Below are 19,454 nucleotides of genomic sequence, written 5' to 3'. Positions count from 1 at the left end.
TAAATACTTAAAAAATAAGTATTAGGTTTTATTATACATTTTCAAAGGAATGACTTTTAAATTATTTTTTATATATTTAAGAAATTATGATGAATAGCATCTTGTATAGATGGATATCCAAATATTGATATTTCTATTGAATTTATTTAAAGATAAGCTTTCTTGGTCTGATAAAAAAAAAAAGAAAATAAGAGGTAAGGTTTTTTTTTAATATCATAATACAATATATATATATATATATATATATATATATATATATATATATATATATTAAATGTATCGATGAAAATATCAACATCACCTTGTTTTGCAATATAGAAATAGGGAATGTGATTAAAATGGATAAAGATTATAATTAGATGATATTAAGTCATATGACTTGTGATATCCATATCGAATAGGAAATAATTTCATATTATTATATAAGTATCAGGTTCTCTTAATTTTGTAGACCCGTTTCAAAAAATAGAAAATGTGATTAAAATGGATAAAGATTATAATTAGATGATATTAAGTCATATGACTTGTGATATCCATATCGAATAGGAAATAAATTTCATAGTATTATATAAGTATCGGGTTCTCTTAATTTTGTAGACCTGTTTCAAAATCATGAAAGTCTTATTAGATTTAGAGTAACAATATGCATACTAACATATTTGGGGGAATTATCGTAGGGAACATTTTAAAAAGAATGGCCCTCTCACGTTTAATCAAATTTTGATTAACTTGATCCCATGGCGTGCAATGTGACACGTGTCTCTCTTTGGTTGGTGGTTACGGATGTTGTAGAGCAAGATACTCGTTGTCTTTATATTTGGCGATTGGTGACTTAAAAAATAACCTCATCCAGCTAGAGTCCACAATCACGCGTTTCTGCTGTCTAATTAAACACATCACTTAATATCTACACCGTTCATTTCTTCCACGTCTTCGATCCATGTGCCTCCAGATCTAACGGTCCGCACACCCTTAGAAAAAACAAATCTGATTCGGTCTCTAACCCTCGAATCGGAGTCGAACCCTACCAATTCCACTAGCGGTTAAGCACCGACCTAGAGAGAGACAATTAAGAGAGAGAGAGAGAGAGAGAGAGAGAATTCTCTCGAGCAAGAACAGGAGAGAAAGCAGACAGAAAGTAATAGAACAGAGAGGGAGAAAGGAGAGAGTGAAGCTATTCCTTCATCCGAATCTCTACAGTTTCTATATTTGTTTAGTTTTCTCTACGATAATTTGTATGTTCAATGGATACAGTCCGCAGACCCTAGGGCTTCAATTTCTTCAATGGACGAAATTTGGGAGAGAGCCGTTGAAACGGCGATCGACGGCAAAACTGATGCATCTCCGGTCCGGTCGCTAACCCTGGACGGCGCTGTGAAATGCTACAGTGGCGGTCTACCACCGCCGACACTTCTCGAGAAATTCCAAAATCTCGAACACCTATCAATCGCCAACGTCGGGTTGTCGTCGCTCGAGAAATTCCCGAGACTTGGAAATCTCCAGCGACTGATTCTCTCCGACAACAGAATCTCCGGTGGCCTCGAATTCCTCGTTGAAGCGAATCTCCAGTCGCTTCGGGACTTGGATTTGTCGAACAATCGGATTCAGTACTTCGAGGACTTGGCTCCTCTGGCTCGGCTCAAGCTAGTTTCGCTGGACTTGTATGAGTGTCCTGTGACGAAGATTAAGGATTATAGGGCTAGGGTTTTTGGATTGATTGAGACGTTGAAGTACTTGGACAAGCTAGATTTTGACGAGAATGAAGAGGACGATGAAGATGAAGACGAGGAAGATGATGGTGAAGTTGACGGTGAGGATCGATCGAGGTCGGGGGGAGTTGGTAGTAGCAGGGGTGGCGATGGAGTGATTGATGTTGATGAGGATGAGAGTGAAGAAGATGGAGTTGTTGGCCTCGAAAACGGGGATGTCGAAGATGATGGGGATGATGATGATTTAGAGGACGTTGATGTTGAGGAGAGTGGTGACGATGAGGTTGTGGAGGTTCATGAGATTGATGATAGTGACGAGGAAGAAGGGGTCGAAGAGGATGATGATGAGGAGGATGATGATGATGATGAAGAAGTGGAAGATGAAGAGGAGGATGTGAGGCCCGGGATTGAAGGCCGGGGAATCGGTAATGGTGGGGAAATTGATGGGCATGAGCAAGGTGAGGAGGACAGTGATGATGACGGTGAGTATGAGGAAGAAGACGGTGAGGACGAGGTAAGAATGCTCCCTGATTCAATTCACTATTACTGTTTGCATGTTTAGGTTCTGCATTTGGAGTATGTTTAGTTGTTTGTTGGACAACTTTATTTTTCTTATTTGGGCCTATTTTTGCTTGTTAGTTTTTATGCAAATAATTCTGGATAACACTGTGGATTTGGATGAAAGGTTAATATCAACCATCATTTCAGGTGCTGAAAGTGAAGAGGTTGATTGTATTCATTGTTAATTTTGAAAAATGGTAGAAATCAATAACAATTATGGAAATTCAGGATTAGGAATTTGAGAAGCAAATATTGATATCAATATGTTGATGTACATTTAAGACCAAGAATCAAGTTGTCTTAATTGGCCATTTGGTCTTGGAAAGGATGAGGATTACAGAAAGAAAAATGCTTGAGCAAGAAAACCAATTCTGAGCATTTTTTTTCTTTTCTAGTTTTCTATATTCTTAGAGAACCAAGTGGAAACCACGGAAATGGGAATTTATGTTTGGTTTTGGTTAGGTAATGCTTGTGATGTTGATAAATGGATGCATATGTTAAGAATGATTAGTTTCAGTGTTCTAGCACTGTTTTTACATTGCTTTATTCTAAGGCTTTGTTGAGATGAATTGAGTTAAGTTAGTAGAACATTAGATAGAGTAGGAGAAAGTGATTGAGCATTTTAAAATTGTAATCCTTTGTCTGGAGGGCAGGGAAAGCCACATACTCTGACTAAGCTTTTAATTTTGGTACCTTTTCTTTTTTGGGTAACAGATAGCAATTGACTTTATGTCCCATGTTGTTTAACAATTTCAGTGCTTTACCCACTGTTGAATTCCTTTCCCTTTTCTTCATTTAGAACATTAAACAATTTTAGAATTGTTATCACCGTGCTATTGATTTATATACTTTTTGAGGGGTGAATGATGCAATTAAATTTGGATTTTTGTGCTCTTCTTACAGATGCCTCTGATAACCTACCTTTTCATGAGGTTCATGGACACTTTTGTTCATAACTACTTTATCTGATAAATTTGGGTGCTTTAGTTTGGGACTATCTTTTGCTATAAAATTTGTAGACAGTTGTCTTTTTTTTTTGATCAGAATTGTAGACAGTTGTCTTTGGTGATAGTTTGCAAATCAAGGCCAAAAGTTTGTGAAAATGGAAATTCCTTATAGTTTGGGCACATAACTTTATTTGCCTAAGCAGCTTGAGTCCCAGCAGGGAAAAAAAGGTTACGAATGAAAAACAACCCTTATTTGCCCATGCATGCCATATTGGAAAGGAAGGTGCTAAGTGTACTGAATATTCCTATTTTCAGAACTAGGTTTCCTTGATTAGGAACTAGTCGGATTTTGACAAGTTTGTTATGGCTTTCTTAAATTCTTTTTCTCACTTTTGGATACATTATATTTCTAGAAGCAAAAAATAAAAAAAGCCACATAATATGGCTATTCGTGGTGTAGATTATCCTATTTCTGTGAAATTCTTGGAGACTTTAACAACCATCTGGTTGGCCTGTTTTGAATTTTGAAAGACAGTGGTTTGCGGTTGTCACGATTGTAAACCAGAAGCTGGGAAGCTTAATATCAGTTGTCATTTTACTGTGCTGACACTGAAATTGTTAGTGGTGATGCGGCAGTGAGCTGCCCTCCCCATTATGTGATGGAGGATAATTGTTGTGCTCACTACATGATCTTGCTCCTCTAACCAGTAGTTCTTAGTGAGTTTCTTTGATGGAGGACAATTGTGTTGGATGAATAGGAGCTTTTTCTTCCCCTGATTATGCAGACATATTTTGGTTACAGTTGTGACTCACCAGTCACCACTACAAAAATTGGAGGAAGCTTCACTGTTGTGGCATTTTTGGTTGGGGTGGGCAGCAAACATTGGTGGGTTTGGGTTATTGTTCTGTTCTTGGATTGTTTTAGAAGCTCAAATGGTTGAAAATCATGTTGTTTTAGAAGGGTTGTCTTCATGCAAGCAACATTAGTAGGGAAGTACTTGAAAGGAAAAAAATATGAATAATAGTAAAAAAGTTTCACATTGAGTTTGCTTGTTTAATGCTTTTTGCTTCACTATGTTTTGTCTTCTCTCTGGATGCTTCAATTTGTTTTTATAGTCTTTTGATCTTTCCTCCCATAATGGCAGGAAGAAGCTTTCCATATCCGCCCAGTTAGGCGTGCAGAAGAAGATGGTGAAGCAAGTGATGTGGACCCTGAAAATGAAGTAGATGATGTTGTTGAAGTGGAGGAAGAGGTTGAAGATGCGGTGCAACTACCCAGAGAAGCTCAGCTACCCTCTTCTTCCCAGTCCCGTCTCAAGAGGAAGAGAGATGAAGAAAATGACGGTGCTGACAACAGCGATGATGAAAGCGTTGAGGATGTCTCATTGAAGCCTCATTAACAACAGAGTTTTGAGGGTGTCTGGATGAAGGCCCCCTAGAGTTGACAGTTGACACCACCTCACGGGCCTATAACGTGAGATGCTTCACCTATTACTCAGAAGGAAGCTGGAGGAAAAAGGGAAGGTTTTGATTGAGGTTTTATAGGGAAAGCCATATATATAAAAATATGTGTCGGGGACGCACGAGGGAAAAGATTTCATCCTTGTGGATGGTTTTTATTAAATTGTTCAAAAAGCAGTTGGATCTTTGTCAGCACAGGCTTTTCCACTTCAATAGCCGTTGCTTATTATTCAAATGGCAGTTACATGCTGGCGGGTTCTTTCATTTATCTATTTAGGTATATATATACTATATTCCCTTATAAAAGAAAAATGAAGAAAAGATGGATATTTTAGAGGGAAAAAAAGGACATAAGGAGTTTTTACCATTTTGCCTTATTTGTCCCAGCAAATGTCTTATCGTATTAGTGTGTTTTTGGGGGGTTCTTTTCCTCATCCTTGTCAGCAGCCATGTGGATGGCCAGCACTGTCAGTGTCTTAGGAATCAATCTTAAAAAAGCCTTAATATTTACGCTCAATGATTTTTAGTATTTTAAATGAAATACCACTCATGTTATCGTACTTTTTAAGGAAACATCCTTTTTATTATTCCAAGCAAATGATTAATACAAAGGCACACATTTAAGCCTTAAATTAATGATACCAGATCCAGACAAATGGCCTTAACATTAATGTTCATAAAAGTTTATATATTTTTAAAATTTTATTTGTATTCAATTAATATTTTTTTTTTAAATCTGTTTTGTATTATTCAAGTTTACTTTTTATTTAGTTCATAAGAGAACTATTTAATTTACGAAGAAATAAAAAAAATTCCTCTACGTCTTAAAATGGTCTCATCGTGGACCCTGGGTGACCAAAGGCTCTCGATTGGGTTCAGAGGGAGGTTGGGCCTTACCCTTAGGCCTAAGTTAGGCTTCTGATGGAACCATAGCCCATATTCAAAGTCACCCAACAAACAATAATACCATATTCAATATGATCCTGATTAGTCGCATTCTCTGTTAAATGTGGAAAAAGACTGGCGTAAGCATTATGGGTACCTCGTTCCACTCAATTCATTTGACGCTTACGTTTAACCCACGGATGAATTGTACCTAAAGTTTCATCCCTGAATATATATATATATATATATACTCAAATTCAACATATAAACATGATAAAAAAATATATTTTAAATAACAAATTAATTATAATTAAATGAAAAATTTTCATCTATTTGATAAGAAAAAATATAAAAATTATCATGATAATTTTTTTTATAGTGTTTTTAATATCATTAATATATTAATTAAGTATTAAAAATTATGCATATATTATCATTTATTTTATATCATTTAATACAATTGAATTAAATGAATTATAATTTTAATATTAAATATTTTTTAAAATTGGACATATTATAATCAAATATCATAATATTATTATTGAATAATATTTGATATAATTTAATAATAAATATATACTTATGAAATTCATATTTTTTTTATTAGCATATACAATATTATTATTAAATAATAAATTATATTATATATATCAATTACAATTCTATTATACTTCTAAGTTTATTTTTAAGAGTTTTTTTTTACATTTTTATAATTTCTAATCAATTTTAATTTTATCGATATTTTGTGTCAAAATATTCATTGATATATCCGTAATTACCGATATTTTCATTCTTTTATATATATATATATATATATATATTAATTTGTAGTGAAAATAGATTGTTTTTAAAATAAATTTAAAGTGTTTTTCATTATTTTTGTACGGCGTTTTAAGGAAAAATTGAAAATATGTAAAATAATTTAAAAACTTTTACCCTTGATAAGGTAATATAATAAGAGTGTGTTTAACAATGCTTTGAAGCGTTTTTAAGGTTTCTAACAATTAAAAATTTTTATCTTTCAATAATTAGAAAAGTTAGAAACATTTTATTAAATTATTGTTAAATGCACTTTAAGTCTCATTAGAATGTTTTCTAAAATAGTTTTCAAAAATAGGTTTTGATAACAATTTTTTAAAACAATTCTAAGTTATTTTCAAAAACAAAATTTTGTTTAGGAATTTAAGTATAAAAAACAGTTTTCTTTACTTAAATTATTATTATCAAAACCTATTTTTTTGAGTTTTCAAAAACAAAAATCCCTGAGAGGCGGCCTTCTTTTCTTCTCTTGGTGGATCCCCAAAAGTGCTTACGAAGCAGATTCCTAGCACGACTTTGGGCTTTCATCTAATTATGGGCCTGAATGGAACTCTGAGGTTAGGCTTTATGGACAGGGGCTCTACCGAGCCCAATCCAGGTCGGCCACCCACACACGTAACATGAGCACAATGACAATAGTGGAGAAGAAAGGCAAAAGCATGACAGCGATGTTTTAGTATTCATCACAGCAAACAATCCAGTGTGTGCCGACAGACAGGAGCCATCAGCTTTGTTGAATTTCAACCAAGAAAAGTCAACTCATCGCCGCATCATCACAATGAACTGAGTGTACGTGACAGACTGTTACAGTCGAATCATCACAGATACCAAGCATCTTTACATAGAGAGCACATGCATGGTGGATCCTCCCTCATTGACCTTAATACTACTGACAATCCGACGGCCCAGAAGGCCCCCCACACATGATCTCTCTCTGTGTAACAGTGGAACCGACCAGTGATAGTCAACGCCACCTAATCAATGATCTCAAGAACCATAATAGAGATTCAGAGAACAACAAAAGTGGTTGGATGCAAATCCTTTGAAAAGTTTGACAAGATAAGAAGGTGGGTTTGGTTGACCAGTTTCTTCCACTTTCTATTGTTTGATTCTCATAAACCCATATAGTGGAGGTTTTGTCATTGAGATTGAAATACATCTACTTGGAAAATTAATAAATAATAAAATTAATTAATATTTTTTTAAATTAACAACCCATTTTTTTATGGATTTCAAATTAAGTGTTCTATGTTGAGGATGAATCCAAAGCCTCTTACCATGGGGAGCCGACCATGACATCAACCCAACCCTCTAGAAGGAAACAATTTTCTACCACCCTGAATTGAATTTTGGGTCTCAAAATATTTGCAATAAGATTTTATATTGAAGATAAAATTTAGATTCTTGTACTTGCTCTGGTACTCCATGGTCTCTACATACTATATTATCAAGTCTTAGTAGTTGAAGGGTCTACAATATTTTGAGTCACAGAGGAGATGAAATCTTTAGTCTTGATTCTAGTTTCCATTTCCCTTCTATTGGTAAGCATTTAATTTTCATATATATTCTCTTTATTTTACAGGTTTGTTCAGGCATCTTGTATTAGTTTTTACATTATTCTTTTGATTCCTGGATGATGATCAGCTTGTCGGCATCATTGATGGAAGAGAGAGCCCAGGAGAATACTACTGGAAGGGCATGATGAAGGACCAGCCCATGCCAGAAGCAGTTAAAGAGCTTGTTGATGATCAGGATTTTTCGTTTGTTTCCCAGGAAAATTGTCATACATCTTGTAGTGGGGCAAGAGAAAGGGACCATTTTGTTAAGGATTTCGACAGCAGGCCTAATGGTATAATATATCACGGCCATGTTGAGCCTAAAGGAGGGTAGCTAGCTAGCCTGCAATTGTCAGGGACTTGAAGCAGAAAGAAAACAGCTGATGTATGTATTCATAATATATAGAGATCAGCCCTAGAATTTCCAAGTAGTTTGTTTGTGTGCTCTGTTGTTGAAAATATATAAATGATTGATTCTTTAATAGTACCTTCCTGGGCTATGAAGAAAATCAACTCTAATCTTGTTGGTAAATGTTTTGTATATGTTAGAACTCATCAATCTGTCAACCAAATCACACTAACAAAAATAAAGAAAAGATAAGAAGTTGTTTACGTGGTTTGACGATGAATGTGATGTTTATGTCTATGAAAGTTGACATTAACACTTCAGAATTTATTAATTAAATGAAGGAGAAGGATTACAATGATGAAGTTCCTCTTTTCTCGATTACGATCGAGGTCTGGTTGAGGTCTAGTCGAGCTCGAGGATTAAAACTATAATAAGGACAAACTTGTTATATAATACATAATTTTTTTTCAATGGTGATGTGTCCATAAACCCTTATGAATTTACCATATAACTCCATCCCCACAAGCTGATCAGGTAGCTGAGAGCTCAAACCGCGACATCCCAATCCACAGTAAGACTGATTCATGCTTCAGTATGCAACACAAACATGTAAAATATGATTCAATTACTTAGTTCAAGGGTGTGGGACATGACCAATATAAAGAAGCATACAATCACTATCACAAATCAAATTATTAGTCCTGAATCAAGGCTGGTGAAGGAACCCAAATGAGGTTATCTGCTGGGAAGAAATGGCACACCGGAGAGGCTCCTGGTTGGACTCCCAGCAAGCGAAAAGACACATGGTCTTGGTTCCACTGAGAGGTATCCATGTGGCAAACAGCAACAGCTTCCACTCTATCTCCATTCTCCCCCCCAAGTGAAACCTCAAACACCTTGTTCTCACCCTCTTGGAAGTGACAGTAGAAAACTGCATAAGGGTAGGGCAAGGTATGGCAGGCCACCATTTTGGGAGCCGAGATGGGCTTGGGCAATTTCAGGATGGTATAGTTTTGCAGGAGACTGGTTGTCTTCTCTCCAAGCTTAGTGCTTATAACTTCAAAACTGGCCTTCAATCCGAATATTTTCCGGGAAAAATCAAGCATGGATTCTAAGGATGTCACGCATGACTTTGTCTCTCCTTCAATGGGCTCAGTCTCACAGTGTCTGAGTGTGTTCTCCATGGCTATGGCCTGTGGAGAACCTTGAGAAAATCCGAAGAACTGAAGAAGGTATGGGAGTTGGGCTGATGAGAAGGGGATGGACTCAACTTCTTCTCTAGGCAGCAGATAAGGAGAGGTAGCAGGGTCTCTCTTGGAGAAGTAAACAGGTATCCTTTTCCCAACCTTCAGATCAGTTATTGTGAAGAATATACGCATGGACATGTCCATATGAGTATGGATATGCTTTCTAGCCATGGCTTCTTCACCTCCATCTTCATGCTTCTGCAGACTGTATTCCCCTTTGCTGGCTTCTGCAGACTGGAATTGAATCAATAGAAAAAGCTTAGACTGATGTGTTTGATCAAAGCACTAACCAAAACTGATCAATAAAAGGTGCTTGATGAGGTGAAACAACTCTAGATAATCTCAAACTTCATGGAAACAAACTGGAAAAATTTAGAGAATACCATTAAAACAAGCAGAACACAGAAGCTGAGGCTCCATGATGAAGAAAATCCAAGACCCATCTCTCCTTTTTCCTCTTCGTCGATCTTCTGCTTAAGAAAAATGTCAACAAAACGAGTTGAGGAATGAGAACTACACTAGGATAAGCGCATGGAGCTTCTCTTTCTTTTTGTTTTTTTTTGTTTTTTTCGTGAATAAAAATAATAATTATGGAAGACTTGTTGAACTGTTGATGTTATCGTTAGAATAATAAGAAGCAAAAGTTTGACTTACATCCCTGTAGTGATTTTTAAATTTTTATACAATTTAATTTTTTAAAAAAAAAGAAAAAAAAAAATGGAAAGAAGATGAATCAAATCCAAAGTAGAATGGGCAACACTGAAGAATTTTCAAAGGTTGAAATGATTAAAGCAACTGAAAAGAGAGTGGTGTGGATGGAAGTAGGAACTCTACTTTTTGATCATTCCTGCATGAAGTACAACCAAACGTTTTTCTTACTATTCAATATTATACAATATATTGTTTCTTTTCACTTACATTTCCTGTCTTCCACCCAATAGGGTAGAAAAATGGACCAAAATTAATAAAAAAAAAAAAAAAAAAAAAAAATTAAACTTTCGGTTTTTCTTTGTATGTTTTGTCTCCTCCATGTGAAGTGAGAATCTAAGAAACCCTTTTTTGATTGTTGCATCTGGTTCATTGCACATTTCCAACTGTTCCATTCAAAACTATGGGCTTTTATTTTTTATTTTTTTAAAAATATTTTTTACTAAAGCAGACAGCTTAGCCAAACGGATTTAAAGAATCTTATGTTAGCAGGCACATGAAGTTTGAGAAGATGATAAAAATTATAATACAACATGGTTGAATCTCAGATTTAAGTGGTAGGAAATAGACCAACAATGTGAATTAATTAGGTAGGTTAAGGAGACCAATTTTTTTTTTTTAAAAAATTAAATCTGAAATTTTGAATGGGCTTGATTTTTTTTTAAATATAAAAGCGGTCGATGAATTTGCATCGATGGTCAATCAATAGGTTCGCGGATCTATTTTTCTATACGATAACCTCCCTAAAAATTAAAGTTTATATATATTATAATTAAAATAAAATATTTGAAAATGGAACTTAACTTTAAAAAAAATAATACAAATATTTTAGACCAACAAAAAAGGAAGAATAAATATTTTCTCTATGGTTCTATGGTATTTCCTTTTTCTTTTTATTTTTCTACACAACCAATCAAAAGAAGGCCCCTCCTTTCCCAAAGGGTCACATGTCCTCTCCTACATTTAAAATTCATTATCATATGTTAGGGCAGATTGAGATAATAAAGAAGGCATGCATACCTATAGATTGCCACTTCTGTGACAAATAAAAGAAAAATAATAACCTGTTTTTGTCCTTCCCCAAACCTCGCATCAACCTATATAAGAACTTCACTAGAAAACAATGACACCATGCATGACCCAAATGGAAACAAAAGCATTACAACCAGACATTTGTATATATTTTATGATCAACACAAGAAGTTGACTTTCATTTTTTTTTTTTTTCTGCTTTGGCTATTCTTAATTTATTTGTTTGGTCAATACTAGATTTTAATTATCTAGATTGATGGGGGTGTAATAATGCTACTCGATCTTAAGCCTGAATGGATCAATCCTAATGATAACTTTTATTTTATACTTAGAGTGTTTTGTCAAATATTATAGAAGATAGATTTAAGTGAGATGTAATGTAGATCTAACTTTTCATTCATTTGTGGATCTGAGCAGTCTAAGGGACCACCATTGCTTATCTCTTCTTGAGAACCCATACACCCATTATCGACGTATGGATAACCATCTCTCGAATACAAGTTTAGATTTAACGTGACTTACTTATATTAACATAACAATTAGTTTTAAGATAAAAAGGTTAAAAGTATAGACAATTGGGATGTCGTAATTTTATTTGATATTAAGTTTAGATGAATTATTCAAATGTAGCTTTTATATATTTTAGACTTATAAAATATGATACCAAAAATCATAAAATGCTTAATTTACTTTGGTTGAATATCAATTGATTTTAAGATGATATAGGTAAAGTCTGATCCAATAATTGGTATTAGAGCAAAAATCGGAAGAACAATACACAAAAATCTCATGTCGATGAGGTAATATTGAAGTCCAATAATACCAATCCAACGTAAATAAATACGACCGAGAACAAAAATTTTGAGACTTCTATCATGACTAAAAAACAATTTATTTATTTATTCTAGTTAAATTTTTTATCCAATAAGTTGGATTATTGGACATCTTGATCAGATAGTCTTGCTATTGAACATGTTCTTTACTAATCTAATTGATGAATTTGAGTCAACATGAATTGTGGCCACTAAAAATGTCTACATGCATGATAAAGCAACAAATGGATTGGTATGCTGTCCCTTCACTTAAAAAGGGTAAGAGAGAATACGTGTGTGACAAGGCTTTTTAATCACTGTTGATGACAGACAAATGTGGGCCATAGACATTGATCCTGTGGTTCGTTTCGAGATATTGCTCCAAAGTCAACTTTCACACAACATGATTAGTATCTTCTTTTTGTCTGCCATCCAATTAAAGGAAAAAAAATTAAGCTACTGAAAAGCTACCTAACCAACTTCCTTCTCCACCATTCAAAGTTGACAATAAAAATCAGCCAAAAAAAAAAAAAAAAAACGAAAAAACTAAACTATACTGTTGAAAAAGCTACCAATCTAACTTCCATTTTTCAAAATTGAAAATGCATATAAATAATTTAGATTATTGAAAAAAAGTATAAATAATAAATTAAAATAAAAAAGTATTAATTAGATATAAATTTATTTTTCTTATAAGATTTATTTTTTAAAGGATTTTAGGTAACAATATTTTAGATATAAGTGATTAAAAATTCTCTAATTCCTATAAAAATAATTGCCTTCTAGAAGAGTTTTTTAATTTAGTAGGGGAGGACCCCTAGACTCCCTAAACTTCGAGATTGAAATCTTAATGCATATATGACATGGCTTGGTACTTTTTCAATAGATAATTCCTTTTGTGAACCTTAAAGTAAAAATTAGAGGAGAAAAAAGGGAGAGTAAAATAAAAAATAAGTTTACGACATTCTTTTTAAATACGCTAAATCAAAATAAAAAAATATTAAAACAAACAAAAAGATCAAAATATTAAAATTTATTAACAACATAAAAGATGGAGCAAATAGGAGTATAGAACCTCTCTCTTTGTAATGTCTTCTACCAAATAATTAATATCAAAATTCATTTAATAATTATATAATATTTAATGTTAAATGACGATGTGACATCACTGATTACCCCAACTCAACTTACGAATTATTTTATACTATATGATCATGCAAGGGGAAAAAATATTAATTAAAGAGTTGTCAGGTTATAGTAAACTATATATTAAAATATTAGTAAAATAGTTTAGTTGTGGCAATCATTTAATCCAGATTGTACTAAATTTATGGATATTGTACGTGGAGATGACAAAACAATGTTGAATGGAAAATAGGGTTGAATGAGAGAAAAAAAACATTATTTAAAAGGTTTTTTTTCTATTATTTTTAATATATAGTAAAATTAGAGATTATCATACATCAAAATCAATATGAGACAAGAAAGAAAAAAATGGGATAAGGAAAAATTAGAGAGTTGGTAAAAGGGCATGTCCACCTTTTAGGAACTATATACTAAAAATTTAATAACTATTTTTGGGTGATGCATGAGCCATGAGCCTTTGTTGTCTCTCACTTTGGAGAAAAAAAAAATTACAATTGAAATTGAAAGCTAACGTGACATGATGGTGTGATAGGTTTCCATCACTAAACATCTAGTATAGATCTATCAACGTTGACTTCCTTGAAAAATATAGAATGATGCATGTGGCAAATCATAACTTTTGATACAAAATTTAAGTGTTGTTTGATAATTATTAACGATAATAATTCTGAAAAATAGATTTTAAAAATAATTTTTTTAAAAACTATTTGTTTATTTGGGAATTTAAAATATTTTTACCTTATTTTTCATGTTTTAAAATTAATTTTTATATATAGTGTTTTATTTTTAATTATTTTTTATATCTGTATAATTATTTTTTTAAAATAGTTATTAGAAAATAAGTGAAAATAATTTTAAAAATATTATCTGAAAACATCATATTTTATGTTTTTAAGAACAAAAAATAAAGATTTGTTTCAAAATTATTTTTTAGAATAGTTTTTTGTTTTCTAATTAAAATAAAAAACACAGAAAACATGTTTGATAACTAAAAATTGTTTTCCATTTTTTATTCTTAAGAATTAAAAAAAAAGTATTTTTGGAAAACATCTTTTAAATACTTTATATTATTTTCACTTATTTTTTTAGGGTTGTTTTGAGAAATAATTGTATATACATGTAGAATGATTAAAAATAAAACACTAGATATAAAAATTATTTTAAAAAAAATTTAAAAATATTAAAAATTGCTTAAAAACATTTTAGGTTTTTAAATGGATTTTTGTTATACAAAAATCAGAAAACAAATTTCAAAAATTATTCTCAAAAAATATATTTTTAAATTATTTTCTAAAACAATTATTAAACATGCCTTAATTTTGTATTTTCTGGTTGTCAAACATGTTTTATCATTTTTTGTTTTGAACAACAAGAAAGAGTTTTCGAAAACAATAGTCAAATACACTCTTAGAGTTTATCTTAAAAACATGTTTTTTTTTTTAATACTTTTGATAACATTTTTAAAATTTTTCTTAGAACAGTTTTTAAAAACACTTTTAATGTTTTCTAAAATAAAAATTTATTTTGAAAACTTGAAATGTTTTTAATTTGTTTCTTACCTTATAAAATATTTATTAAAATAACTTTTACACATAATATTTTATTTTTGATCTTCAAAACAGTCCCAAAAAAAAAAAAAAAATATAAATATTTTTTCAAAAAACGCTTTATTTTTCAAATAATTTCTCAAAAAAATTATTATTTATCAAAATAAATTATCAAACATGGTTTCAAATTAAAAAACACTTCCCAACCCACCTCCTTTGTGCTACCAACAAACAGTTGACAGCCCAACATCACTTGTTTAGTGGTTTTCTTTTTATCTTTCTTTGTTTGCTTATCAAAATTATATTAAAATAATATTTGAAATCACGTGCAGGTAAAGAAAAAATAAGAGGGTTCTTTTTGACTTTTGGACCATTGGATTTGAATACTTTTATTTTATATTAAATATTTGAAATAATTAAAATATTCAAATTCAGGAGTCCGTGTAAACTACGTGTTTCAAATAAAGATGATCATATAGTTTATATATATTTTTTGTTATTAAAAAATAAAAATAATAAGAAAATAAATTTGTATGTCATGGGTATTGGTCTATATATAATAAGTAGGAGAGGCAAAGTCCACCATACAGGCTAAGCAAATCTAAGGATGAGTCAATTAGTCAGCAAACAGATGAAATTTACCTTTCCTTTCTTCATTTCTTTCTTGCTCCTCTTGGTAAGCATTTTCTCATCAAACAAACAACATACATGCTAGCAAAATCTAACGTGTGCATGCCCAGTTCTCATACTCCCCAGCACTGAAATTCCCAGTCAAAATCATTCAATAAATTTTCATTTTCATTTTCATTTTCTCAGAACTAGCTAGACCTTTTTGTGTTGAGTTTTGGAGGAATCTGATATGAATAACAATATTCTTGTATATTCTTGTTTGTTTTGATCAGTTTTCAGGGCTTATTGATGGAAGGAAGGACATGGGAGACTACTGGAAGAGCATAATGAAAGGCCAACCTATGCCAGAGGCAATCAAAGGCTTTATTCATCAAGATCCAGCATCATTCTCATCAAAGGCAAGAAAAATGGACCATTTTGTTAGGGATTTTGATGCCAGGCCTAATAGTATTATATATCATGGCCATGTTGAGCGCAAGGGAGAGAAGCCTCTTGGTGTGGAGATGAAGCCTGAGCTGAACAAAGAGAAGTTCTTCGTGGAGCCTGTAAACCTGAGGGTGAATTTTCATAAGCATGGTCATGATCAGAAAGAGTATAATAACTAGGGTTCATGCTTGTACATCAATTAATCCACTAGCCTGTTTGCTGTTGGAAGTCTGAATATTTTTTTTCTCTTTCAGTTTTTGGATTTTCTGTCTGTTGTTGGTTATGGCTGGTTTAAGTGTTTGGATGTCTTGAAAAGACTAGAAAATATAATAGTAGAAAAGGTTAACTACTGAGAAAAGCTTACAATAACATTCTGTATATGGTGTTGAAGCACAGGGATGGGTATGATATATACATACAGAAGTGACAGTTTGGTGAATCCATACCAGCAATGGAAGATTACCCTGCCCCTGTTAAATTTTCTCATCAAAATTCAAGAAAACACTAGATTGTTCCCCTTTCAGTTTTGATTTTCTTTTCAGTTGGATCTTTGCCTCTGAAGGGTGTGGTGTTGAAATAAGAAACCCCAAAGAGATTGCCCTGGTTTCATCACCAAATTTCATCTTTATTTCCAAAATCACTCTGTTTTCCTTACAGTCACCGATTCTCTTTCCATATTCCTGGAAAATTTCTAGTAACTTTTATCAAGTACCCAACTCCCAAATTTTTAGATCTGAGTCAAGGAATGTCCAAATGCAAAGGTTACTGGACTATGGAAGAAAGATTTCCTAGAATGTTAGCTCTGATTTCAATCTAGAATCCAGGAAGATTTTGAAGTTCTGATTCAAGATCTAGAATCTAGGAAATTGATTCAATTTTCTGCCTGTTGACATAAAATGATTCATCAAAGAAACTGAAAATCAAGAAGCAGGGAAATTTCTTGCACAAAACTATTCAGCATGAGATGTTACCACTGATAAAAACTTGTAGTAGTAAACCTGGTGAGTCACTATTGATTGCTTGACCTTCTGAATAGACCCCTTATTTATATAGCAACATTCAAAACCTACTCATTTATTCTATATTTATGAGCCCTTCAGTTGAAAAACAAACACCAAGTGGAATACCAGATCATAGTAATAGCTTCAGTGATTACACTGCAGTTACATGACTAGTTCAGAGTAGGCCTCGGAACCCATATGAGGTTGGATGCAGGGAAGAAATGACACACAGGGGATGTCCCAGGCTCGATCCCGAGCACACGGAATGACACATGATCACGGCTCCAGGCAGAGGTATCCAAATGGCAAACAGCAAAGGCTTCCACCCTATCTCCATTTTGGCCTTCTAGTGACACCTTAAACACCTTGTTCTCACTCGCTTGGGAATGGCAGTAGAAAATTGCATAAGGGTAGGGCATAGTATGACAAGCTACCATTTTGGGAGCTGGTATCTCTGTAGGCACTTCCAAGAAGGTGTAGTTTTGGAAAAGGGTACTTGACTTTGTGAGATAGGAAGTTGTTAAGACTTGGAAATGGGACTCCAGCCCAAAGATGCTATGCACAAAATCAAGCAAGGATTCTAGGGAAGTAGCACAGAACTTGGTCTCTCCTTTGATGGGCTTAAGTCCACATTCTCTAAGTGTATTTTCCATGGCTCTGGCTTGGGGGGAGCCTTGAGAAAAGGAGAAGAATTCAAGGAGGTGTGGGAGTTGGGCAAATGAGAAAGGAATGGAATCAGCTTCTTCTTTAGGTAACATGCGAGGAGAAGAAGCAGGGTCCGTTTTGGCAAAGTAGATGGGCATTGTTTTCCCAACCTTCAGATCCTTCATAGTGAAGAAGACAACAACTGAAGGGTCCAAGTGATCCATGTGGGATGATGAATGACCATGAACATGCTCTGTGTCTTCCCTTTTTCGGGTTTCTTTGCCTCGCTTATCATGACCATGCAATCTGTCCTCCATGGCATGTTGCCCACCATCCTTTTTCTCACTTCCATCCATGCTATGGAGTTGCAATATATTAACCCCTTCTGGGAAATCATCCATGGGAAATTTTGGAGCCACCATCAACTCCTCTCTATGCATCTCCCTGGCTCCACTTCCATGGAAACACTACAAAAATGGGGAGAAATGTCTGCAGCTTAGAATATGGAGATCTGTAACATGACTTAATAAACAAGGTTTCTAAGAGAACTTCTGTCTAAAACCATGCCAAAACCCTCGAAAAGAAAACTAAAAATGGTCATGATGAAATTTAGAACTACTTATATTTACATTCAAATGGAAAATGATATTACCAGCTAAAATCTTTGTACTTTACCATGAACATCAAAATTTCCAGCTTCCACAGATTATGTCAATCAAATAATAATAATTATACCAGTATTTAACCATCATCATCATCTTGAACTGCAGGGGCATAGAAGTTCCAAGAGACTGCAAAGATGTATGCATGCTGTATGAATAAATTGAAGAGTGGAGAGGTTACCATCACAGCCAGAAAGTGAAGGAAGATGCTCCAAAAGGAAAATCTCAGGTTCATTTTTCTTCTTTTCTGGGAAATCCTTTCTTCTTCTTCTTTATCTTCTCCTTCTGGTAAGACAACAAAGAGACCAACAGAACTAGTCAGCAAACAAAAGAGCATTCAATCGAATACCACAAGGGCAAATTCATATTGCATCTGAGAGTAGTAAGGAGTTGAAGTCAGACGGCTTCCTCAAAGATATGATGCCTTTGATCACCTAGGCCAGAGCCAATTAGGCAAAACTTAAACAATCCACAGATTCTACGAGATGAAATTAAATCCACGGAAGCTTTTGATAATTCAAGGAAACAGAAAGTGGGGTTTTGAAATTACAATTGAATAGTTTTACTTGTGAAGATTTTATTTAGATTTCCTCTGTGAGAATACTTTTGACAGCAACGTTGTTTCTATAAAAAGTGTTTTTAATTAAAGTATTTTAGGAAAAATAGTTTATCAATTGTTTTCTCATAAAATATCATAAATAATTTTTTTAACTATTTAAAAATGTTTTTTAAATTTTATAAAGTGTTCGAATTTTCTTTCGAAGTGCTTTATATATGAGAAGGGTTTTTTCTAAAAATATTGTCAGATAAACTCTAAAGGTTTTTCTTAATAGACATACTTTCAAAAATCCCAAGAATCACTTTTAGAAATCACATTTTTAAAATCACTTTCAAAAAATGATATAAATAAAAACCCTTTTAGCAAAATTACTCTGAAATAAACTTTTGTTTTAATTAAATATACATTGATATTCCACTCCAACATGGTGTTCTGTTGCTTAGCAAATATATTGACAAAACCAGATGAGAAAGATGAGATTGGTAAGCGTCAAATTTCAAATGTAAGCATGACTTTTAGAGGATTGATAAGAAAATAACCTTTGAAGATGTTAATCCCATCAACTATGAACTTCAAGGATGAGTATATATCCCGTAAACTAAGCAAAATTTAAGGAATTTAAATGTGAAATCTACAAATTTTAGACCATTTTCGGTAATTATTATTGAAAATAGTTATGAACAACAGTTTTGAAAACCATATTCTTATGTTTTGTAGAATAAATGTCTATTTGAGAATATGAAATATTTTAA

General features: G+C 33.0%; 5 protein-coding genes across 6 annotated transcripts; 3 read left to right on the top strand and 2 right to left on the bottom strand.

Moving 5' to 3' along the window:
• Positions 1–1,052: 1,052 nt before the first annotated feature.
• LOC117911476 (acidic leucine-rich nuclear phosphoprotein 32-related protein-like) lies at positions 1,053–4,942 on the top strand. Its single transcript, XM_034825874.1, has 2 exons — positions 1,053–2,223; positions 4,363–4,942. The coding sequence occupies exons 1-2, from the start codon at positions 1,285–1,287 to the stop codon at positions 4,615–4,617; spliced, it is 1,194 nt and encodes a 397-aa protein (XP_034681765.1). The 5' UTR covers positions 1,053–1,284; the 3' UTR covers positions 4,618–4,942.
• Positions 4,943–7,878: 2,936 nt separating this feature from the next.
• Positions 7,879–8,283, top strand: LOC117911877 (organ-specific protein P4-like). The gene is made up of 2 exons (XM_034826302.1): positions 7,879–7,923; positions 8,027–8,283. Exons 1-2 carry the CDS (start codon positions 7,879–7,881, stop codon positions 8,270–8,272), a joined length of 291 nt encoding a protein of 96 aa, XP_034682193.1. The 3' UTR covers positions 8,273–8,283.
• A 297-nt stretch (positions 8,284–8,580) lies between these two features.
• LOC117910820 (BURP domain-containing protein BNM2C-like) lies at positions 8,581–10,082 on the bottom strand. Its single transcript, XM_034824980.1, has 2 exons — positions 9,918–10,082; positions 8,581–9,768 (listed from the first exon to the last, which is right to left on the bottom strand). Exons 1-2 carry the CDS (start codon positions 9,975–9,977, stop codon positions 8,983–8,985), a joined length of 846 nt encoding a protein of 281 aa, XP_034680871.1. The 5' UTR covers positions 9,978–10,082; the 3' UTR covers positions 8,581–8,982.
• A 5,294-nt stretch (positions 10,083–15,376) lies between these two features.
• Positions 15,377–16,213, top strand: LOC117908451 (organ-specific protein P4-like). The gene is made up of 2 exons (XM_034822046.1): positions 15,377–15,455; positions 15,682–16,213. Exons 1-2 carry the CDS (start codon positions 15,387–15,389, stop codon positions 16,012–16,014), a joined length of 402 nt encoding a protein of 133 aa, XP_034677937.1. The 5' UTR covers positions 15,377–15,386; the 3' UTR covers positions 16,015–16,213.
• Positions 16,214–16,822: 609 nt separating this feature from the next.
• Positions 16,823–18,672, bottom strand: LOC117908442 (BURP domain-containing protein BNM2A-like). 2 transcript variants are annotated; one of them, XM_034822033.1, is made up of 3 exons: positions 18,515–18,672; positions 18,325–18,428; positions 16,823–17,948 (listed from the first exon to the last, which is right to left on the bottom strand). In XM_034822033.1, the coding sequence occupies exons 2-3, from the start codon at positions 18,376–18,378 to the stop codon at positions 17,007–17,009; spliced, it is 996 nt and encodes a 331-aa protein (XP_034677924.1). In that variant the 5' UTR covers positions 18,379–18,428; positions 18,515–18,672; the 3' UTR covers positions 16,823–17,006. The 2 variants fall into 2 exon arrangements, with proteins under 2 accessions (XP_034677924.1, XP_034677914.1); XM_034822023.1 differs by having other exon boundaries at positions 18,325–18,672.
• Between the last annotated feature and the right edge of the window lie 782 nt (positions 18,673–19,454).

This window comes from Vitis riparia, chromosome 3 (assembly GCF_004353265.1).
Source record: "Vitis riparia cultivar Riparia Gloire de Montpellier isolate 1030 chromosome 3, EGFV_Vit.rip_1.0, whole genome shotgun sequence".
Taxonomy (NCBI): Eukaryota; Viridiplantae; Streptophyta; class Magnoliopsida; order Vitales; family Vitaceae; genus Vitis; species Vitis riparia.
The sequence above is the reverse complement of the archived record's forward strand: the minus strand, read 5'-3'. Positions and strand labels throughout refer to the sequence as shown.

What these genes read in the sequence shown, in the direction of transcription:
- LOC117910820 (XM_034824980.1), bottom strand. Translation starts at nt 9,977, where the DNA reads ATGGGTCTTGGATTTTCTTCATCATGGAGCCTCAGCTTCTGTGTTCTG. An exon ending in GTGTTCTGCTTGTTTTAATG is followed by an intron (nt 9,769 to 9,917) that starts GTATTCTCTAAA and finishes ATTCAATTCCAG; the next exon opens with TCTGCAGAAGCCAGCAAAGG.
- LOC117911476 (XM_034825874.1), top strand. Translation starts at nt 1,285, where the DNA reads ATGGACGAAATTTGGGAGAGAGCCGTTGAAACGGCGATCGACGGCAAA. An exon ending in AAGAAGACGGTGAGGACGAG is followed by an intron (nt 2,224 to 4,362) that starts GTAAGAATGCTC and finishes CCATAATGGCAG; the next exon opens with GAAGAAGCTTTCCATATCCG.
- LOC117911877 (XM_034826302.1), top strand. Translation starts at nt 7,879, where the DNA reads ATGAAATCTTTAGTCTTGATTCTAGTTTCCATTTCCCTTCTATTG. An exon ending in TTTCCATTTCCCTTCTATTG is followed by an intron (nt 7,924 to 8,026) that starts GTAAGCATTTAA and finishes GATGATGATCAG; the next exon opens with CTTGTCGGCATCATTGATGG.
- LOC117908451 (XM_034822046.1), top strand. Translation starts at nt 15,387, where the DNA reads ATGAGTCAATTAGTCAGCAAACAGATGAAATTTACCTTTCCTTTCTTC. An exon ending in TTTCTTTCTTGCTCCTCTTG is followed by an intron (nt 15,456 to 15,681) that starts GTAAGCATTTTC and finishes TGTTTTGATCAG; the next exon opens with TTTTCAGGGCTTATTGATGG.
- LOC117908442 (XM_034822023.1), bottom strand. Translation starts at nt 18,480, where the DNA reads ATGCTCTTTTGTTTGCTGACTAGTTCTGTTGGTCTCTTTGTTGTCTTA. An exon ending in TTCACTTTCTGGCTGTGATG is followed by an intron (nt 17,949 to 18,324) that starts GTAACCTCTCCA and finishes CCATTTTTGTAG; the next exon opens with TGTTTCCATGGAAGTGGAGC.